At 41.8% G+C, this 20,641-nt stretch overlaps 1 protein-coding gene across 2 annotated transcripts in view; it reads right to left on the bottom strand.

The window, feature by feature from the left end:
- GALC (galactosylceramidase) overlaps positions 1-19,699 on the bottom strand; it is a 42,051-nt gene extending 22,352 nt beyond the window's left edge. Inside the window, exons 1-8 of one of the 2 annotated variants that reach the window (XM_037031358.1) lie at positions 19,443-19,699; positions 13,190-13,258; positions 12,869-12,932; positions 11,589-11,702; positions 9,563-9,702; positions 7,672-7,710; positions 6,042-6,172; positions 1,977-2,132 (exon numbers count right to left, since the gene is read on the bottom strand). In XM_037031358.1, coding sequence (XP_036887253.1) covers positions 1,977-2,132; positions 6,042-6,172; positions 7,672-7,710; positions 9,563-9,702; positions 11,589-11,702; positions 12,869-12,932; positions 13,190-13,258; positions 19,443-19,622 — 893 coding nt within the window. In that variant the 5' untranslated portion in view covers positions 19,623-19,699. Of the gene's footprint in view, positions 1-1,976; positions 2,133-6,041; positions 6,173-7,671; positions 7,711-9,562; positions 9,703-11,588; positions 11,703-12,868; positions 12,933-13,189; positions 13,259-19,427 lie in introns of both variants that reach the window. The other variant, XM_037031357.1, reaches the window with a different exon arrangement.
- Positions 19,700-20,641: the final 942 nt, after the last annotated feature.

Raw genomic sequence — 20,641 nt, 5'->3', positions numbered from 1 at the left:
TCTGGACCCTGGATCCCGGGACAGAGATTAAAAAAAGAAAAGAAAAAAGAGCTTACTCATAGGATTTTCTTTTTCTTATCAAGTCCTCACCCATAATAAAATGACAGACTGACATTCTTAGAGAGTCAAAGCCTTCTAATTCTGTCAACACAAAGTACAAACAATTGTCCCAATACTCAAAAATCCTTACTACCAGTGAAAATCTTAAGCGCTCCCAAGGATTTTACCCATGGATTTCAAGATGCATGGCATCTTCTCTGGCTAATGCTAGAAACACAGGTAAACCATCTGGAGACCACTTTGTAATCTATACAAATGCCTTGAAAACCGATAGACTTCTGACCCAGGCACTGATTCCATTTTCAAGAATGCACCCTGCGGGGGAGGAAATGACTATAGACGTCCATAAAGATTCCTGTATACAACCCATCACTTCAGGGTGTACTGAGCTGTTAACAAAAATAAGAAGACACAATGCCAATTCCTAGGAAGAGAACATTCAGTGAGGGATAATATATTTTCTGCAACTTTCCCAAATTTGCATGCACCGGGGTTACCTGGGCACCAACTATCCCACCAGAGTCCCAGGAGCCAGACCTGGAGATTCAGGTTCAGCAGGTCTGGGCAACTGCTGAGGAGTCTGTGCAAGTGTTTGGTGCTGCTTGAGACAAGCAAGTTTGGGGGATTCTGTCTTGTGTAAAATAACATATATAAACATTAAAAATGATGAAGTTGAAGTATACTTAAATATGAGAAGTTCATAATGCCTTAAGTGAAAAGCAGCTTATTTACTGAACATTATATCGTATGGTCTCAATTCTGTATTAAATTTTGCATATCTAACTCGGAAGATGTGCAGCAAAATTTTTAATAACAGTTACTTCTGGGTGGCAGAACTATGAGTGATTTTGTTTCCTACTTTGCATTTTATATGCAGCGACTAAATCCTCTGCAATGAGCAGGCGTGACTCCTAATAATACCAAATTAAGTTATTAGAACCAAAGGCTCCAGAGAAGCATCTTCTCTTTCAAAAAGAGAAGAAAAAGAACAAAGAAGGCTGTCAGAATGGTATGTCAGCTCACATTAACATCACAAAAGCATGTATTGGCTTGCTTTTGTTCTATTTATTTTTGTTTTAGAAAGCTAAATTGAATCTAATTACAATCAAAGCTTCTACATTTCAGAAAAGCTTCCCTGAGAAACAACCAACAAGCTGTGTCCTCTCTTCAGAACCTCTGTTTGGGGAACAGTCACACAAACTAAGTGAAGCTGCCAGGAATCAACCAGGAGGTTTGGGAAGTGGAGGGTCCACAGGGCAACTCGCCTAGTCTTTGCAAAAGGTCACTGCCATAAAAAATGAGGAAGGAAGGAAATCAACCATTCTAGACTAAAAGAGAGTTTAGGGTCATAACATCTAAATGCAGTGCTTGGTGCTTGATTGGCTCTTATTTTTTTTAAAAAGCTATAAATGACATGTTTAAAGACAATTAGGAAAACTTGAATATAGATTAGGTATTAGAAATATTTTTAAATGTTCTTAGATTCTTATGTATCAAAATTATATAGTGATCATGTAAAAAATATCCTTATTTTTGGAGACACATGCTAAAATATTTAGGGATAAGGTATCATAATATCTGTAATTTTACTTTATAAATATATGTGTGTATATGTGTGCATATATGCATATATATACAGCTTGTTAAAAATCATAAAGGTGCATAATTTTTACTATGTATGAATTATATGTCAATAAGCCTGACTTTATTTAATACAGACTACATTCAAATATAGAAAAATAAACAGATTATAGCCTAAGTACAGATACAGTTACAGATGAAGCTAATAAGGCAAAACGTTTCTAATCATTGAATCTAGTTTGTGAGAATATCGAAGTCCATTGTACATTTTCCTACTTCTTGTGTTTTAGAAAATTTCCAAGGTTAAAAACCTTTAAAAGTTGTCCATAACTTACGAAGTCATGTAGCCATTGATGTAGTTCTGATTCAATATGCGACCCCAGCAGCCAGCACCCACTTCGTTGTTTAAAGTGCTAAAATCTTCCGAAGACCACAGCTTCTTCTTAGTCAGCTTCGCATTCTTTACTGTGTGGGTCCCAGGATAATGAGCTCTAGGAAAGAAAGGGTGGGAGGAAATGGGAAAAGGTCAAAATTCGGCACATACGACCACTTGCTGAATAAATAACAATACATGTCTTCTCCAACATGTTCTATTTTCAAAACAATGGCAGCTTCCAGGCAGATGTCACACTGATTGCAAGCACCTGCTTCCCGACCTCATGTCTCAGGAGGCTCTTAAGATGAGATAAGCCTATAACCACACACTAAATGGGAAGGAAGATGAATGAGAAATGTTTCTGGAAACCATAAAATGTATGGAAGCATGTTGACAGAGGAGGCCGCAGCCTAGAGCCCTGTGAGAGATGACTAAGGTGGAGACAGGATTCAGACTTCCCAGGGGAGGCACAGAGCTCGGGACCCTAGGAAGGAAGGAGTAGGAAGGAAGCAAAAAATAAGACTCATGAGTCTATTATGCACAGTAACACTTCCTCCCCTGCTCCTGCCCTTAGTAGGCAGAGATAGCTCGGCATTTACATCCCAACAATAACAAAAAAAATAAAAAAATAAAAATCCACACAGAGTTCTCTCTTGAATAAACTACCTGAGCAAATGACAAGTTATAATCCCAGAGCAGTGCCTGCTCTCAGACTGGGTGAGGTTGCTAGGCCGTGGGGACAGGGTCTCCTGCTGCTATCGGGCGGGGCATGGAGGGAGCAGAGGCCCCAGACGCTGGTGATCACCGGACAAGGCACCGGGCAGGTCGCCACCACGAAGAATCACCCAGAGAACTATCAAGACCGCAAAGGTGGAGAAACCCTGCCCCCGGAATGGACACTTCCCTTATCACAGCATCTGAAAGGAGGCAGTCCGTTGAGGCGGAAATGCATATTCATTATCCCAAGAGTATAATGACTGTGGAAACTACTGATGACTGAATAAAAACAATTAAGAAATTTCAAGTGTAAAACAGAAAGCAGGCTGACAGGTAACACAGTAATCAGAGAGCACATCGGCTGAATAACTTTAAGGACATGAGTGTATACTTTTTAGGCCAACAATTATTTATATAAAAATGTAATAACACAAGCAGATACTAAAGATTGGATTGTATCTTTTGCAGTCGCATTCATTACATTAAAAGAATGATTTTGAAGTCCCATTAGAGTTTGCAGTTATTTAATTCCATGTTGGTCATGAATCTTTCTGGAGAAAGTCCTATTTAAGAATTCATCATACCTAGTAAAGAGAGGTTAGTGCACAACATCAACTTGGCATTTCAGGATTTCATAAGAAAAATATGTGGGGGGGGTGTGTATGTATATGTGCATGTGTATAAATAAATAAATAAAATAAATAAAATAAGGTCTGCCTGGGAAGAGTCCAGCCGTTGTTAATACAAAGAGAACAGTTTGCAACATCAGTATAGCTCGGCAGCCGAGGAGAGTGGACTGGAATGCACATGCACAAATTTCACTCACCCATGGATCACATCTGGTGCAGAGTTTCTTAGCAAAATATTAAATCACCAGGTGACTCAGCCCCGCTACAGCTCAGATTTGGCGCCCTGTGCCTTCTGGCTTTTCCCAAAACTAAAACCACCTTTGAAAGGGAGGAGATTTCAGACCACCAATGAGATTCAGGAAAATACAAAGGGGCAGCTGATGGTAATTGGGAGAACTCTGTGAGGTCCCAAGGTGCCTACTTTGAAGGGGACTGAGGTGGCATTGTCCTATATACCATTGTCCTATATAGTATACCTATATACTATATAACATGGTATATCTTATATCTTCTTCAATAAATGTCTCTCTTTTTCATAGTACAAGGCTGGATCCTTTCTGAACAGGCCTCATGTATGTGTGTGTGTGTGTATATAATAGAGAATATAAATAGAAACATTTGAGAAAAATGAGGTTCCACCAAGATGTTTTGAGTTACCAAACTCAGGTGAAAACAGGCGTCTCTCAGGACTGTAAACACACACTACCATGAGAATGAGCTAGCAACTGCCAGGGTTAAGAAATTATTGTCTCGGCACTGTGATGCCCAACTTGGAAAATGACTACTAATATTTGTAATAAAACTTCATCCTAGGATCATGCTATTCGGCCCCAGACAAAAGCCAAAGGCAAGGTCAAGAGACACATGCATAAAAAATAAAGCCTGGACAGTTCATGCCATCAGGTTGCCCCGCTGAACTTCAGGTATCAAGGTGATGAGTAAATTCTAACTCTGCATTTATAGTTTTCTTATTTTCCAAATTTTCTCTAAGAAGCATGCAGTATTTTTATAATCTGAAAAAGTATCTCTTTCAAAATTATAGAAATAGGTGTTGTATCCCTCATTCAGAAAATAATAGGACTGTTATACTGCATTTAAACCTCACTGATTAAATAATCTGAGCAAAGGACAGAACTAATATTGGGTCTCTGCTGATATCCACATCCATTGCTAATTCAACAAAATGTGAAGGTTCTTAAGAATATAACTGTTGAAATGTACCTACTGTATTTTGCCATGTATAACACATTTGCATGTATTATGGGTACCCATTTTTGGCCCAAACTTTCAGAAAAAAATATCTTTCATTTTAGTTTTTGAATTCGAGTTTTTATTTATTTATACTTAGAACCAAAACCTATGATCATATTCCAGAGTATTACTTTGCATACGGATATTGAAATTGCTTTCGAGAGTTACACTTTTAATACATTAACATAAATAAAAGAATCAAAACCATTTATATAGATATGAACTTAGTAATATCTATATATAATGTGCACCCTTATTTTTCCCTCAAAAATTCAGGCAAAAATGCCCATTATACATGGCAAAATATGATAATTATAGGCCAAACATCCACCAATTCACAGTATGGCATGGCCATGCTGAGTTCATCCTTACGGAGACTGAGTGGTGGGGACCTGGATATACATTGTCTTCTTCTGCCTACATTTGTGTATGTTTAAAATTCATTTAAAAAGCTATTAAACCAAGCAGTGTCTTCATAGTGAATAAAGAACAAATTCCACAGAAGGCATGTATTCTATTGTATGTACTGTGCATTGTCATGATAGATAAAATTAAAATCCACTCTTAAAAAAAATTGCTGGGTGGGGGTTGGGGGTGGAGTTGGAGGAAGGTAGAAAATTCTAGGTATAAGAGAAATAAGTACTGGGGATGTAACGTACCACGTAATGACTAGGTAACACTGCTCTACAACAGATGAGGAAGTCAGTAAGAGAGCAGGATCCTAAGAGCTCTCTATGAGAACCACTTTTTATTTTTTCTTTATTGCATCTCTATGAGATGATAGATATTAACTAAGCCTACTATGGTAATCATCTCACAATATATGTAATCAAACCACCATGCTGTATAGCTTAGCCTTATATAGTGATGTACGACAATTACTTCTCAATCAACCTGGAGAAAATAAAATGGGAAAAATAAATACTGCTCAAATGCAGTAGGTACAGGCCTAGAAGGCTGAAAGGCACATTGGACTAAGGAGCAGGGTCAAGGCCACACCACTCAGGAGACAGGACAGTCGCCGTGGGCAGTGGTCACACCGTACCATGGACATAAGTGTTCATGACAGAACTCCCAGCCCCAGGAAGTCTGAGAGCTGGGAACCAATCTCATGACATTGCTTTCTATAACTCCTAAAATTTACATACTATTCTGCCCCTTAATCTAAACAAAGCCATGTTTTATTACTGCAAACATTAACACAACTTTTAAAAATTACCAGTACCTTTCATGGTCATAGAAAAATCCCAAATTCATACATTTCAAAGGAATGAAGTTTCAGTTATACTGGCTTTAGTTAAGTAAACACAAGAAAGCTACTTTCTGAAAATATAATCAAATGGGGAGAAGAACACAAAAAGAAAGGCACAGCCAATAGCCACAGCAAGCAACCAGAAACGTAGTTTTCAAAGTAAAACGTTCCTAACCCTATAACGTCGATCGCCTTCAAGAGCTCAGGGTCGAGCAGCATGGAAACAGAAATGGGCTCCCAGAGGTTATCACTCGCGATGATTCTGACGCGCTGGAGACCCTGGAAGTTCAGCATTCTTCTTAGAACCTTTTGCAGAGAGAAACAGAACACGAGAAAGGCTACAGTGAGTAGTCAGCTGTCGAATGAACACCAAGCTAATCAAAATCTCTTCAAAACTCAGCACCCTGGACCATAGTGTCAAAATTATTTTTCATGTGCTTCCTATGGAAAATAAAAGCATTATTATCAAGATAACCTACTTCACAGGAATGTAAAAAGAAAATAAACAAATCCATGAGGTTAAAATGTCCTGGAGGGATTTTTTTCTCTAGCTTCAAAATTATCTTTAAACATAAAAACTTTGAGCAGGAGGGTAGAAAGTAGAAAAAATCATAATAGTACCACCCAGAAATAACAATTATTTTGGAATGCATTCTTTCAGGAAATTTCTTATACAGAGACAAAATAAAATTGGAATCATATAAACATACTATTTGGCAAAATGCTTTAAACTATCATTTTATTTTGAGTATTTCCCAGTGTCTTTAAATATTCTGCCACTACTGAAAATATTAGTTCTCAATATTTTGTATCTTGTAAAAATAAGAAACACTCTATTGTGACCCTCAAGTCTTTCACATGTCTAGACAGGACAGATATGAATAAAAATCTACCTGTAGGACTATCTACACAGGAAAATTAAAAGTACCAAGCCAAAGTCTAACAGGAAGGAAGTCAACAAAGCACGGAGTGCCCACTCTGGCGCTCAGTCCTGTCCAGACACTCACACACTCCTTCCCACCTGCCACCCTCAGGCCCCCAGTGGGACTTTCCGGACACAATGTAAAAACCACATCGCTGAAAACCCAAGGGAGATCTTCAATTCAACATAAATAGCAAAAATAAAAGAAAACAATAGCCCTGTCATTTTTATATAAATCACTTGTCCATATTATATTAATCTGTACTCCAAAAAACAAATCCATGCCGTTTCCTGGGACCATCTTACTGCACTGTATGGACTATATATTCATAAAGCTTATCAAATCTGACCACCTACGTTCATCAGCCATTACTGAACTGAATAGTATGTAAATAGGCATTTCAACCAACAGGACACAGATTCCAATAAAATGTTGCTACCAAATCGCAATTAAACATTAAAAGTTTTTATATCCTGAGACATTTTACCACAGGCAAACTAAAGGTTGAGAGAAAAGGAAATGGTCTAAATTGTTTAAAATAGCAGTTTTCCAAACCAGGTAAGTTGAATTAGAATGCAATGGAATTGGTACAGACTCATAATACACACACACACACACACACATATATATATACAGACTCATAATATACATATACAGACTCATAACATATATATAAAATAAAATGCAGGGCTTATAGGAAATTACATATGCTTTAATCAGGAACAAATATTACTAAGATTTTGCTCAAATCTTGTGTCACAACTAGCAAAACAAATAACTGTGCTATAAACAAATTCAGTTTTTAGTATTAATTTCCATGGAACCACAAATGAATTATTGATTAATAATTTAAAGATTAAAAGATTTTTAAGTTGTACAGACCTTGATATAATTGATGTCGAATGACCTCTCATTCCAAATCTGCAAAACAAAAAGGCAAAAAGTCTGAACTAAAAGGTTTTAAGTGTCATAAAAACAGACATTACCATTAAATGCCATTTCTCTCATTATCTCTCATATCACATGAAAGGTCATTTTTCTTACTTTATGGGATGGCCTGTTATTGAATGTATTGATAATTATAAGACAACATAACTTTTAAAATTAAAATACTATTTTTAAAAAGATTAAAATATTTCCATGGTAGTTTCAAAAATTGTTTATTCCAGAGGTTTCCAAAAGTGGAACAGCCAACTTTCAACAAATACCGACAAGGAGCTGTGTGCCAGGCGCTAGGCTGGCACCGGAGACCTGCAGACAGAGGGGCTGCTGCGACAGCTCCCAGAAGGTTCCCAGAGGCTCCCGGAAGCCGAGTGTTCCTAAGTGCACCACGCACACAGAGGAGCACAATGACGTGCTACATCATGGAAGCGGACTCCTAATTAGAATAAAAGGAACATACACAGATCTCTTGGGTTTAGGACCACGAAGCATGGGAATTTAGGGCTGAAAAGAGAACCTCCATGACTTTCATTCTGCAGCCGAGGAAGCCATTAATGACAGAGATGGGCTAGAGTCCAGGTGCCGTAACTCTTTTTACTCCAAGTGACACAGGACAGAGCTTCTTATCAAAGAAGCTCCTCAGCACAGCATGTGATTATCGAGAGTCTAAAAAAAGGTGTGAATTACCCATTGTTCACCAGAGTTTCTAAATGTGCCTTTGCCATAATTGAATTCTATTAGACCCAAACCTATACTTAGTCTCACTACGGGTTCAAAATAGCTTAATATGTTGTCGTACAAACTAATTTTCAGTTATAACTTGGAGAAGGATAATAAGAACGAGTGTACACTGCTTCTAGCTTCCAGCCCTTGGCTCATCCTCATGTCCTGCACCATCCGTGACTCTGCAGTTTATCTGTTTCAGTGTCTACTCCACTCACTGAACTCCACGAGAGCTTATTAACGCTGGTACGTGTGGAATGTCATAGTCACAGTACCTGCAGCACAGTAGGAACTAAATAATTGCTTGTGGGTTGCATGAAAGCTTTGAAAGTCAGATTTGACGGGTGGCATATTAATAAACAAAAGTGTATGCAGACCCACTAGACGTGTGATGCGAGGCTTTGTGGGGTACAACGCAGGCCTCCAGCCTGCCGACAGACCAGCTCCAAAGACAAGATATCCCATTTTACATGTTTCTAATCATTAAATAACAGTTTCGGACAAGGGCAGGCAGATTTCTGCCAGCCTGCCAAAGCTGGCACACCGCCTCTGTTTTTGTAGCCTGAGAGCTGTAAACAGTTTTTTCTGTTTCAAATAGTTGCATTTTAAATGGCCACATAATTACCTATATAAATATCCTTATCAATATCTTTTGACCTACAAAACCTAAATTTATTTATTCTCTGGTCCTTAAAAAAAGTTTGCCACCCCCTGGTTTAGAACAAGAGAAGAGCCACATAAGAAAATGAGATTAATCAGTATTGCAAACATAGTATTGTTATAAGAACTAGAGAACTTAGGAAAAGCTTTGAAAAAGGAGAATTTGAGCTTGGGTGACACCCAAAACAAACCAAACATTAAAAATAGTTCCAAAAATGGAAACAGTACATTTGTCCACAGTGGAAAGGATACGGATGGGCAAACTCGAGGAATTAGAGGGTTACACGCAGTTAATTTATGTTATTATCAGACACCAATAGAACAACTTAGTCTCGTGACACAAAATGGTTAGTCGACAAACTGCCACTTTAAAAAATTACAAATAAGTGTGCCACGGCTAAGCATGTGTTAGATATATTACTAAGCACGTGTTAGATATATTACTCACCCCAATATAATCAATGTCCAAATCGTGATGCTGCTTGGCACCCACAATCCAGGTCACGACGTAGTACGCAGTCAGCTGCCGATTCACATAAGGCCAGTTGAAGCCTTTTCCCAGCCATCCGGGGAAGGACCACGGCAACCCTGCAGAGAGGCACAGTGGGTGTGACAATGCTGGCCTTCTTGAAAACAAAGTAAAAGTAACCAACAGAACATAGGTAAAGCAAAAAACAAAAAAAACAATACAGACCTGGCTAAAGGAAAGATTACACGCCCTACACAAATTCTCAAAATCCCTTCAACACTATCATTTCTTACTGACCCCTAGATCAGATATGATAACTCCAAATGCTCTTTTAAGAAAAAGAATTGAAAACCAACAGCGACAAAAACAAACACCTCTCCTAAAGACAACTTACCAATAGAAAGAAAAACATGCAGTTAAGTCAACATCTCTACCACCCTCTATAGCGGATGTTCAATATCCAACTTCTGCTGTCCGAGGGCGAACCAAAGGGCTCTGAAAAGCCAACGCTTGATCGCTCCTACCAGGTGAGTCTAGTACAAATTCCTCATTCAGTATGAAGGCTACTTCAAATACAAAGTAGGTAATGAAATTCAGCAAAACCAGCTTGCCTTTATATCAATATAGATGCCAATGACTCAATGGGGAAAATAAATATTCCCTTGTTAAATGATGTCTGTTAAATAATCCACATTTTTCAAATACCCTTTTATTATTTTCAGTGAAAAAACGAGAATACTAGAAGCACTAATTACAACTCTAAATCCTAATTCTGTCACTGATATATTAAAGTCAACAGTTAAGTTCCTTAATTGTTTATATGTTATCAACCTAGTTCACTACTAAAAAATTCAAAATCAAAATAACAAAATGTTTATTTTTCTAAACTCAGGAGGAATGTCTATGTGTATTTACATAAGAAATGTGACATTAAAATAATGGAACATTTTAAAACAATGAAATGCCAAATACACTCCAAAGGTCCACCATGTGTCAGCCTTGGTTAGGACAGCATTTCGCATGCCAGGTTTCCTACACTTGAACAAGAACTGACCTTGAAGACAGCCCAATGGGCCGGTAAGTGCTGAAGTCAATGGTGCTTCTTATTGCTCCAAACATTCCCAGAATCTCTTACAAAAGTCCATTTACAAGGGACACACTGACTCCTCAACATTTAATTTAGGAAAACTTATACTTGTCTTTTAATGTCATTGTTGAAATCTCATTAGTCTCACTGAACCTAGCCTGAACATGCAAGCCTGTTTCAAAAAATCAAATTCATTTCCAATGATGAGAACACGCCACCACTGTGCACACGTGAAGCTTTTTACAAGGACGCTCACTGCTGGGAAATGAGCGCGGTCCCACCAGCGGGCCACCCACGACCCTGCCACTGGAACCTGAACTCCGCAGGGCGGGCGGTTGCGGGCAGCATCACTCCAACCCCACATCCCTGAGGTTCAAAACAAACAAAACACCTTTTGGATGTAGCGCTTCTAGAAATGGGGACTGCTACTATATATAATACATAATTTGGCAAAGAGTTGGAACATATTCCTGCATGTAATACACAATTTTTTAAATAGGATTGCCCCTTGACAAATTTTGATGAGAAATTTTGCTGAAGAAAGAAGTTTAGCAAAGCACTGGAATGGAATACTTTATAAATCTACTTTTGCCACTTAGTAATTATCTGACCTTAAGTCAGAGGCATAACCTCTCTAAGCCTCTACTGCTTCTTATGTAAAATGGGAAGAATAATGCCTTGCTCAAGAATTATTATAAAAATCAGAAATAATATCTAAGGATAAAAGGAAAATAATATCTAATAATATCTAAGGAAAAAAGGATCGTGCCTGGCATGCACTTTGCTACTGGTAGCATACTGGTAGTATTAATACATTAGTAGCACTCCAGTTTTAACAGAGCTTCCACTTACATGATTCAGAATTGCAAAGTTAAAGGAAAACAGACTGCAATACCCATGGCCAACTTCACTTCTTACCCACGAGTGTGATATTGGGGTTCCGCTTCTTAGCTTCCTTCATTAGCCACCACTCATACCCTCGGAAATAATTCTCATCGAGCATGTAGTGCATGTGCGAGGGCTCAGTGCCATCTGAAAGGGAGGCAGCGAAAGAGAAAAGAAGCAATTCCATTATCGGTGCCCCGTGGGTGGGCCTGCTCGCCACCACACACACACACACACACACACACACACACACACCTCACAAAAGGAGTGCTCCAGTTCCAACCCTGAAGTGGGGCAAAGGAGAACAGTCTCACAATGTAGCTTGTGGATAGATGATCAAAGCACATTATTTCATCTGTTTTCATCATCCTAAGCATCGTAAGCACCTTCCACTTCTGTGGTAAGTGGTGTTAAGAGAAGTGTTAACACCTCACACAATGGCAAATTCCTGGAACTACATTGTGCTGGGCTCTTGGTCTCTCTGGGGTTTGCAAGTCCCACACCCACCTTCAGATTCACATGGCCTCCACACCCAGCTCCTCAGTCCTGGGTGTGAATCGCTGGGCTCCTAAGACCCAATTCTCACACTCCAATCCTTTGCACACAAAGTACACACTAACACCACCCCAGGAGGTACGTGTTTAACACAGATTACTTCCAAATCACTAACAGGAACAAGAGTGCACAAACAGCAGACTAGAGTTCACTACAATGGAATCTGACCCACCAATAATAAGCTATATAGTATTACTGAGAGAATTAAATTCCTTTTTCTCCTTCCTGGAAACCTGGCCCATGAACGTTTCATTGACTACATGTACAGCACAAAGCCAATTGAAACAGTCAGTGAAGAGTGAAGATTTGGTGGTTAAAAATAATTTTGTTTTGAAAAGAAAAAAAGAGCTATGTACCTGAAATACTGATGACTTATATTTTACCACCTATTTTACTTAAAGCTAATAACAACTTACATCGTTCATACAACATTAAAAACTTTAACTTTTTAATAAATTTCAAACTGTCCCTATATTCTCTCTAGTGCATACAGCTTTTAGAAAACTGTAGATTCGTTTATTACTGACTACTTCAACTAAATAAACAATCCAAAGTCCAAATGCTGTTTTTGATGGGAAAAAATATATACTTTGATACAATTTTTAAAAGCACTAGAGTGAAAAAAGAATGTTAAGAAATAATCTACTAAGCAATAATCAATATAAAAATGTTGGCATTATTTTTACTCTGAAATTAAGTTTAACCATAGATTCAAATGATGGGGGCTGGGGGGAGAATCCCATTCCCCAAACTCCTACCTGTTGTCTGCCCATCACCACCTATTTCGACTTTTAGAATATGCAAAGAGGCACCGAAGTTTGGCTGGAGAAAGAAGTAACAGTATTAACCTGTGATTCATTGTACAACATACAAAACACTTCAAGATAATTACTAATTGCTGCCTTTAATTTTACAGGTGAGAAAAGCAAAGCTAAACTTCAAATACATAGCAACTTATCCCAAAAGTAATTTACCATTAAAAAAAACCTCGAATTGTGAAGGTGATCAAAATAATGGGTAAAATTCACCATAGTTTCTAAAATACCACAGGTACCACTAAACAATTATTTTTTCATTACCTTGAAGAGATAATCCAATATCTGAGATCGATAAGGCTCTGGGTAATTTACTAAAAGTCGGGAGGTTGCCTAAAAAAAAAGTTTCAAAAGTATGAATAAAGCAACTCCAATCACGAATACTTTTTCATACTGTTTTATGCACCCCGCCCATATTTACCAGCTCTTAGGCAAAGCTGAGCTGTGTGAAGCCATTTCCCCGGTTGTTTTGTTTTGTTTTGTTTGCCTGCATCTGTTTTGCTGCCCCACATTGGGCAAATGGGGCTACTGTTTGTCCAGTAGCTAAAACACAGGTTCCAAGCAAGAAGCAAGTTTTTCTTCTACTGAGATAGGGGCTGGCTGGGAGGTAAGTTTGTTAATTCTATTGATGAACCTCCTGATCACAAGTTTACCTTGAGGGCCTGGGCTCAGGGAGTGGTCACTATAAGAACTGAAACCTGACCTGGCTGGCGTAGCTCAGTGGATTGAGCGCGGGCCTTGGAACCAGACGATCGAGGTTCGATTCCCAGTCAGGGCACATGCCTGGGTTGCAGGCCGGTTCCTTGCAGGCTAACTACCAGCAGGGGACGCACAAAAGGCAACCGTACATTGATGTTTCTCTCCCTCTCTCCTTCCCCTCTGAAGATAAATAAATAAATAAATAAAATCTTAAAAAAAAAAGAACTGAAACCTGAGTTCTCTGTCTAAAGGCCATTTGTCAACTGCCATATCTGGGAGCCAGGATAGGAAGGATGACTCTCAGGTAACTTCACCCTCAACATCTTGCAGGGAGATATTACAAGCAGAGATGCTGAAAGGAAGCACTACCCTCCTCCTTCTCATTGGAGGTTTGTCAGTGCTCTCTGTCGTTGTTACGAATGACCACACAATGATCCCCAGACTAAGCGGCCCTAAGAAAACCGCACACGAGACCAGCGTCGGGATGCATGGAAAGACAGGGGTGGAAGGCGCAGGGACCCACACCAGAGGCTGACGACTTCTTGAACAAAGAAACCACAAAACCAGTGACTGAGCAATAACGTATCCCAAGGGAAAGAAAAGAAATCAGTTTTATCATGAAACGCTGGCACATCACTTCCAGATGCACCCTAGGTTCAAGCCACTGACACCCTGCCAGGCATATGACAACGACAAGATGCTTGACTTCTATGGAGCTCAATGTGCCATTTGTACTCGTGTGTGTGCTCCCTGACATTTCAGTGGCACCCGTATCTGTCCCCCACAGCCAGAACCTCCCCAGCCTTTACTGAGCCACCCAGGCTTGAGCCACCTCACGTTGCAACGCATCCCCAACCGAACATGGCCACTTTTTCCTAAATCCGTTCTTTCTCCCGCCTTTGCTGTCTTAGTAAAGAACAACAATCTGCCTTAACCATAAACTTAGGGTCACCCTTTCACCCCACTTCCCATCCATCTTCAGTCACCAAGACCTCCTTACTGTCTCAAAAAATCCATCCCTGCCTCTTCAACCCAGCTGCCTTCATCCAGGCTCCTCAATTATTAGAGTAGACTCAACAGTCTCAGAGTCTCCCATCTGCCTCCCTGTATTCTGTTCTCTACACTGCCAGATTAATTTACATAAAACACAAGTCTAATCATGAAACTTCTCAGTGTAAACTTACCAAGACCTTCCTCTCTTCCAAGAGCTTTCAGGATAAAGTTCAAACTGCACCATCTTATACCCAAACCCCTTAATTATTTGCATCCTAACTCTGACTCTTGTCACTCTACATCTTCAGTCCAGATTAGGGGTCCGCAACCCCTGGCCACACAACAGGAGGTGAGCTTGAATGTAATGCCCTTGAATCAGCCCAAAACCATCCCTACAACCCCAGTCCCTGGAAAAATTGTCTTCCACAAAACCAGTTTCTGGTGCCAAAAAACTTGGGGACTTCTGCTCTAGGTAAGAATCAAATAAAACTGCTTTTTTCTTTTTTCTTCCTGGAATGCATTCCACATCCAATTCATCCTTTATTAAGCCTTCTGCTCAAACTCCCCAAGGAAGGGTACTGAGGCTCCGTGCTCCCCCACCCCGCCCCTTGGTTTGAAGTAGGTCCCTCTCCTGTGAACTCCCTTGACATCAGGCCATATCTCTACACAAGTCTTTTCACCCTGTGTTCCCCCACTGCTTTACTCTTTTCATTTTAAAATCCCTTGTGGACAGGGATTATGTCCTATTCAAGCTCATACCCCACTTATTCTCTTATTCAATACACACTTACTTAATATCTTTTACATTATCATCTGTTGCACTGCTACAGGCAACCTAATTGCATCCTGATTCCATCATTTACAAGCTGTGTGACCAAGGGCGAATCATTGTGAAGTGGGTTATTTGCAGTAGCAAATCACAAAATTACCAATCACAATCTCTGAATGAGGCCTGGAGCTCTTTCCAGCCAGCACGGGAGGGAGCCTGAGCACAGTAGCTGCCAAGTAATAAGCCCTCAACAAAGGGCAGGCGTTGAATACACACAGTGGTTGCACTCACCATCCTCAGAACAACTTCCGCCTTCCTGATCTATGAACTAGGATGATGCTAACTAAAACTAGTCACGTACCTGACGCCACCCCAAGGATTTTACATATTTCCTCAGAACATTCCTACCAGGCACATTATGACACAGGTATCACAGGTAGCACTGTGACCCCAGAAAAGAAACTGAGACAGAGAAAGCTTAAGTCACCTTCCCAAGGCTGTGCAGTGACTGGCAGAGCCCAGAGCAGATGCCTGGCTCTGAAGTCCACATCCCTAACTACTGTGCCATACCGCCTTCCCTATCAGACATGAAGAGTGAATGAGAACATTCCACTTACCACTGCAAACCGTGCGAGGCACCAGGGACTCGGCAAAGAAGTTGAAAATGGTGTGCGAACAAGGTGTCGCAACCCTGTTCAGTATTTAATCAGTATTTGAGCTCCTAAGACATATAACTACTACACACAGAGACTCTATCAAAATAGATAAGATCCACCTACTCTGAGTTATGAAGCAATTCTCATTTTAATACTTTTAAGCTGAGTGAAGCATAATCAAAGACTGCCATTTTCAGCAAGTTCAAACACTTGATTTAACATCACAAACACCTACACCGTGTAGGCCTAACTTTGGAAGCCCACCTGCATCACCACCTCCTGAAGTGAGGCACAGCCTTGAACCTGAACTGACCTATTCTCAGGACTAAGCGACTGGTTCGGGGAGATATGGAGCAATCTACCCACTTAGCATCGGTTCAAACCTACTTACACCAGATGGACCAAAAGGTTAAAACATTTCACAGTATTACCAAAACCAGTGAACAGATTCCTAGGGCCCCTGGATCACTGGCCTGATTTCACGGCAAGACTCTTCAAGCTTGGAACAATGGCTATGAACTGAATTTCAAAGTATTGCCTATATAATTACTATAGGAGTGTTGGTACAATCCTATTTAGATGCGTACTTTCTAGGTTACGACAGCCCTACCCCTGACTTTCAGCAGATTAGCTACCCAGGCGGTTAATATCTTCATCACTGACTCTGATGCCTCAGCATGAAGGATGAATTGCACAGTAAACCCTGAGAGGTGGTTTCTTCTTTTTTGTGATGCAACTGCCTGACTTAAGCTTTGATGACTGTGGCATCCATTTCAAAGAAGCATCCATTTCAAAGATGGCTATCTCAAACACGCTGCCAGCCACACAACTAAAGAAGCAGGTTCAAGTGGGGCTTTTAAGTCTAAATTCACCAACAGAGGGAGTCTGCAAAATACTAGGTGCCCGCCTGTAACCCAATAAAAGCAGACACTTCAAGTCACACATCCCCTCGCCCTCTTCTCACCTGCAGACTCAGTGTGTGGTCCCAGGTGTCCAATGAGCTATGGAGCAATCCACCTTCTACTTTCCAGGACTTGTGAGTAATGAACCTTCCCCCCACCCCAAGTTTCCTGACAGTTACTGCTGAGGGCACTGCAATCATAATAGGAGCCAGTCCAGCAGCAACACTGGTCATCTACCTACTGAAACCAGCATAAAACATCCACCCAGCAAGCCAGCTCTGAATCGCATTTGAGGACACAAATTCCACCTGATTCAACCCAACAAACAACCCATTCAAGAGTTCAGCATTAATAGTTTCCAATAAAATTAGCTTTAGCTTTGATCCAGGTTACAAAAAAGAAAATCCCTCCCACTCAAAGGTCCACCCCATAAACTCTGCGGACCCAAAGGTTACCAAGAATAAAACAAAGACCAGACAAAGGTTACATACAGGGGTGTCAAACTCATTTTCACCCAGGGCCACATCAGCTTCGAGGTTGCCTTCAACGGGCCAAATGTAATTTTAGGACTGTATAAATGTAACTACTCCTTAACCAGAGGCAAGGAGCTCAGCTCTGCCACCAGGTAGAAACAAGGTGCTGGGCCAGATAAAACAAGGCGGGGGGCCAGATCCAGCCCACAAGCCTTGTCTTTGCCACCTGTGGCAACAACCATGAGACAAAAATCAAGTAAATCTGGTTTGAAGCCAAGAACAGTCAAGCTACAAATTCCCATGCCTGGAGGCCACCTGACAGCGTGATCAGAAGGCCAAGGAAATTATCAGCTGGGCCCACACGATTCTGCACGAAGCTGGAGTGGTCCTCCAGTCTCCCTCACATAAATAACACTGACTCATCCCAACTGTAACAGCCAAAAAGGACTTAGGAGACACACCATTAAATGTAACTGGTATGCTTGACAGGGTTCCGGAACAGAAAAAAAAGAACATTTGCTAACAATTAAGGATATATGAAGGGACATATGAACTCCCATTAATGTTACCACTATTGCTTGTGACAAATATACCATACTGATATGGGATGCTGATAACAGGAGAAACTGCTACAGAGTCCCTGAGAATTCTGTACTGTCTTGCCAACTCTCCTGCATACCTAAAACGATTCTAAAATTAAAAGTTTGTTTAAAAAAAATTCATCCTTTATTCCAAAGATCCTTGAACCAGAAAAAAAAAACTGTCGCTCAATACTCATTATGAGAATCAAAAGGTGTGCTTGTTAAAATGCAGATTCTTAGGCCCCACTCCAGGCTATGTCTGAATGGGGGTTGGGGGGTGGCCAGCATCTGCATTTCAACAAGCACACCAGGTGATTCTTAGGCCCCCTAACGGGGGCTAGCCACTGTCCTTGCTGTTGAACCAATGTTTCCCTCTCCTTGTGCACAAAAAATGATGTGCAGAGGTACTGAAACTTCTATTGGGCAACTCACACCCGTGAGCCTTTCCCATCCGTAGGCAACACAGCCCCCCAGCGATAAACAATTCTAGACTATCGGTTGATGCTAGTAAAGCCCGCCATTTAAAAAAAGTCAGATGGTTCCAGGCCTCTTGCCTTACTAAAGACGTCTAGAGCTACCTGTCCTGCCTCCAATAAAAACCTATTCAGACGTAAAAGATACGGAGAACAGACTGATGGTTGCCACAGGGGAGAGGTGTTGGGGGACGGGGTAAAAAAGGGTGATAGGATTAAGACATACTAATTGGTAATTACAAAACAGCCTTGGGGATGTCAGGTAAAGCATAGGGAATATGGTCAACAATATTGTAAGAGCTATCTACCCACAAGGTGCACTTAAATTATCACAGAGGGAAAACTTTCTAACCAATGTGAATGTCTACCCGCTGAAACTAATACAAAATAGTGTTGAATACAAACTGTAATAGAAAAATCAAATATATATTTTAAAAAACTGTTTTGCACTGCCCCCCTCTGAAACAGCTCAGGTGCACCCTGCCTGCACTAGCGGTCCGCCGCTTCGCTTCTGACTCCGCGACCCACCTCTCCGAAAGGGAAAAGGGACAGCCAAGAATCTCACGGGGGGCATCCTCCCCGCCTCGGGAGAGAGGCTCCCCAGCTCCTAGGATTTCTGCAGCCACCCTCCCGGAGCGCCCTCTGTGGCCAACACAGCCGGGGCCCCGGGGCCCCGGGGCCCAGGCTGAAAGTTCAGGTCCCAGCCGTGTCACTTTCTACACCTGTCATTCGATGGACCTCTAGATGCTCATCTGTTAAACCTAACTGGCTCTACAGCTTCATCCTAGACCAGCAAGCAGGGATCCCAGCCCCGCGGCGGGCGCGCAGACACCCCTGAGCCAGGGGAGCCCGCCCTGAGAGAAGCCAGGACGAGGGGTTTGTGGGGCGGGACGAGGCAGGTCCCGGCGCCCCCGCCCCCGCGCACCCCACCTCCCGCCGCTCATCCCGCCGCTCACCCCGCCGCCGCTGACCGCGCCAATGCCATCAAACTCCCGGCCCAGCCCGTCGGAGTCGTCGAGCACGTACGCGCCACCGGGCGCCAGCAGCGCGCAGAGCAGCAGGGGTACGGCGGCCCGGCCCGCCGAACCCGCGGCGGCCGTCATAGCTTTCATTCGGCGTTGCTGGGAAGCCCTGAGTAGGCTCTCAGCCATTGTGTGGGTCACATGACTCAGGCGCCCAGGGAGGCGGGTCCGGTCGCCGCCATGATTGGAAAGGGCAAGAGGCTGCAGGCGCCTCTGCCGCCATCTTGGGTGCGGGCAACAGGTCGCGGAGACTGCAGCGGTACTGAGGTGGGAGAGCCCAGCGAGCCTTTGCCGATCGGGCCTTTGTTAGGTTCGGCACCAGCCTTATTGTGTGCTCACTCAGCTGCTTCTCCGCGGTCCTCCCCGGTTACAGCACGTTAGCGAAAGGGAAGTGGAAGTTCATGGCCTAACAAGGCAACTGGGTAGAGAAGGCCCTACCATGCCCTCTACCGTCAATTTCAGAGCGTGTCTACCACGTGCCAGGCGGTGGCAGCGCCCGACAGTGGACTGACCCAGGGGCTTGCGGCCCCTGACCGAGCGCCAGTTCACCTGTCACCTTGGTCGAGTCACGTAGCTTTCTGAGCCTGTTTCCGCTCCTGTGAGATGAAACGGGAAGAGCAGCTGCATAGGGACATGGGTTAAATACAAGTAAGGTAATAGGCACTTGGTCACTCTTGGCAAACCGTAGGTGACAAGGTTCTCCACTATGGTAACTATGTATATTTAGATTTTAGCTTCATAAACGACCTTCCACTGCCAGTTGAAATGGTTCTAGACAGATAACCCTAAACTGGTGGGGAAGTTGTGAATTGTCCTGGGACTTATGGCCCATCCAGCATCGGTCTGAGATGTCTGGTTTCCTTTGTACTGGAGCAAACTGCAGACAGAGTCTCTGCAAAGTAGCTATACTTGCTCTTTCTTATTAAGTTAATATACGTCTAATCGGTTCCCAAGGAGAGTGCCAGCTGTGTTTATTGTCCCAGCATAATTATAAACGGTGCCCCTTTCATCCTCGAAAGTGTTCTGGATTAGATGGTAAATTATACAGTCCCCTGTATTTGGATCACTTGTTTTCTTCTATTTCTTGTTTTTCTACTTTCCCTACTGCCATCATTCTATGACACAAGTTAGTAACTATCCAACTTCCA

The sequence above is a fragment of the Sturnira hondurensis genome, unplaced genomic scaffold (assembly GCF_014824575.4).
Source record: "Sturnira hondurensis isolate 20B ecotype Veracruz unplaced genomic scaffold, ASM1482457v3 Scaffold0021143, whole genome shotgun sequence".
NCBI lineage: Eukaryota > Metazoa > Chordata > Mammalia > Chiroptera > Phyllostomidae > Sturnira > Sturnira hondurensis.
The sequence above is the reverse complement of the archived record's forward strand: the minus strand, read 5'-3'. Positions and strand labels throughout refer to the sequence as shown.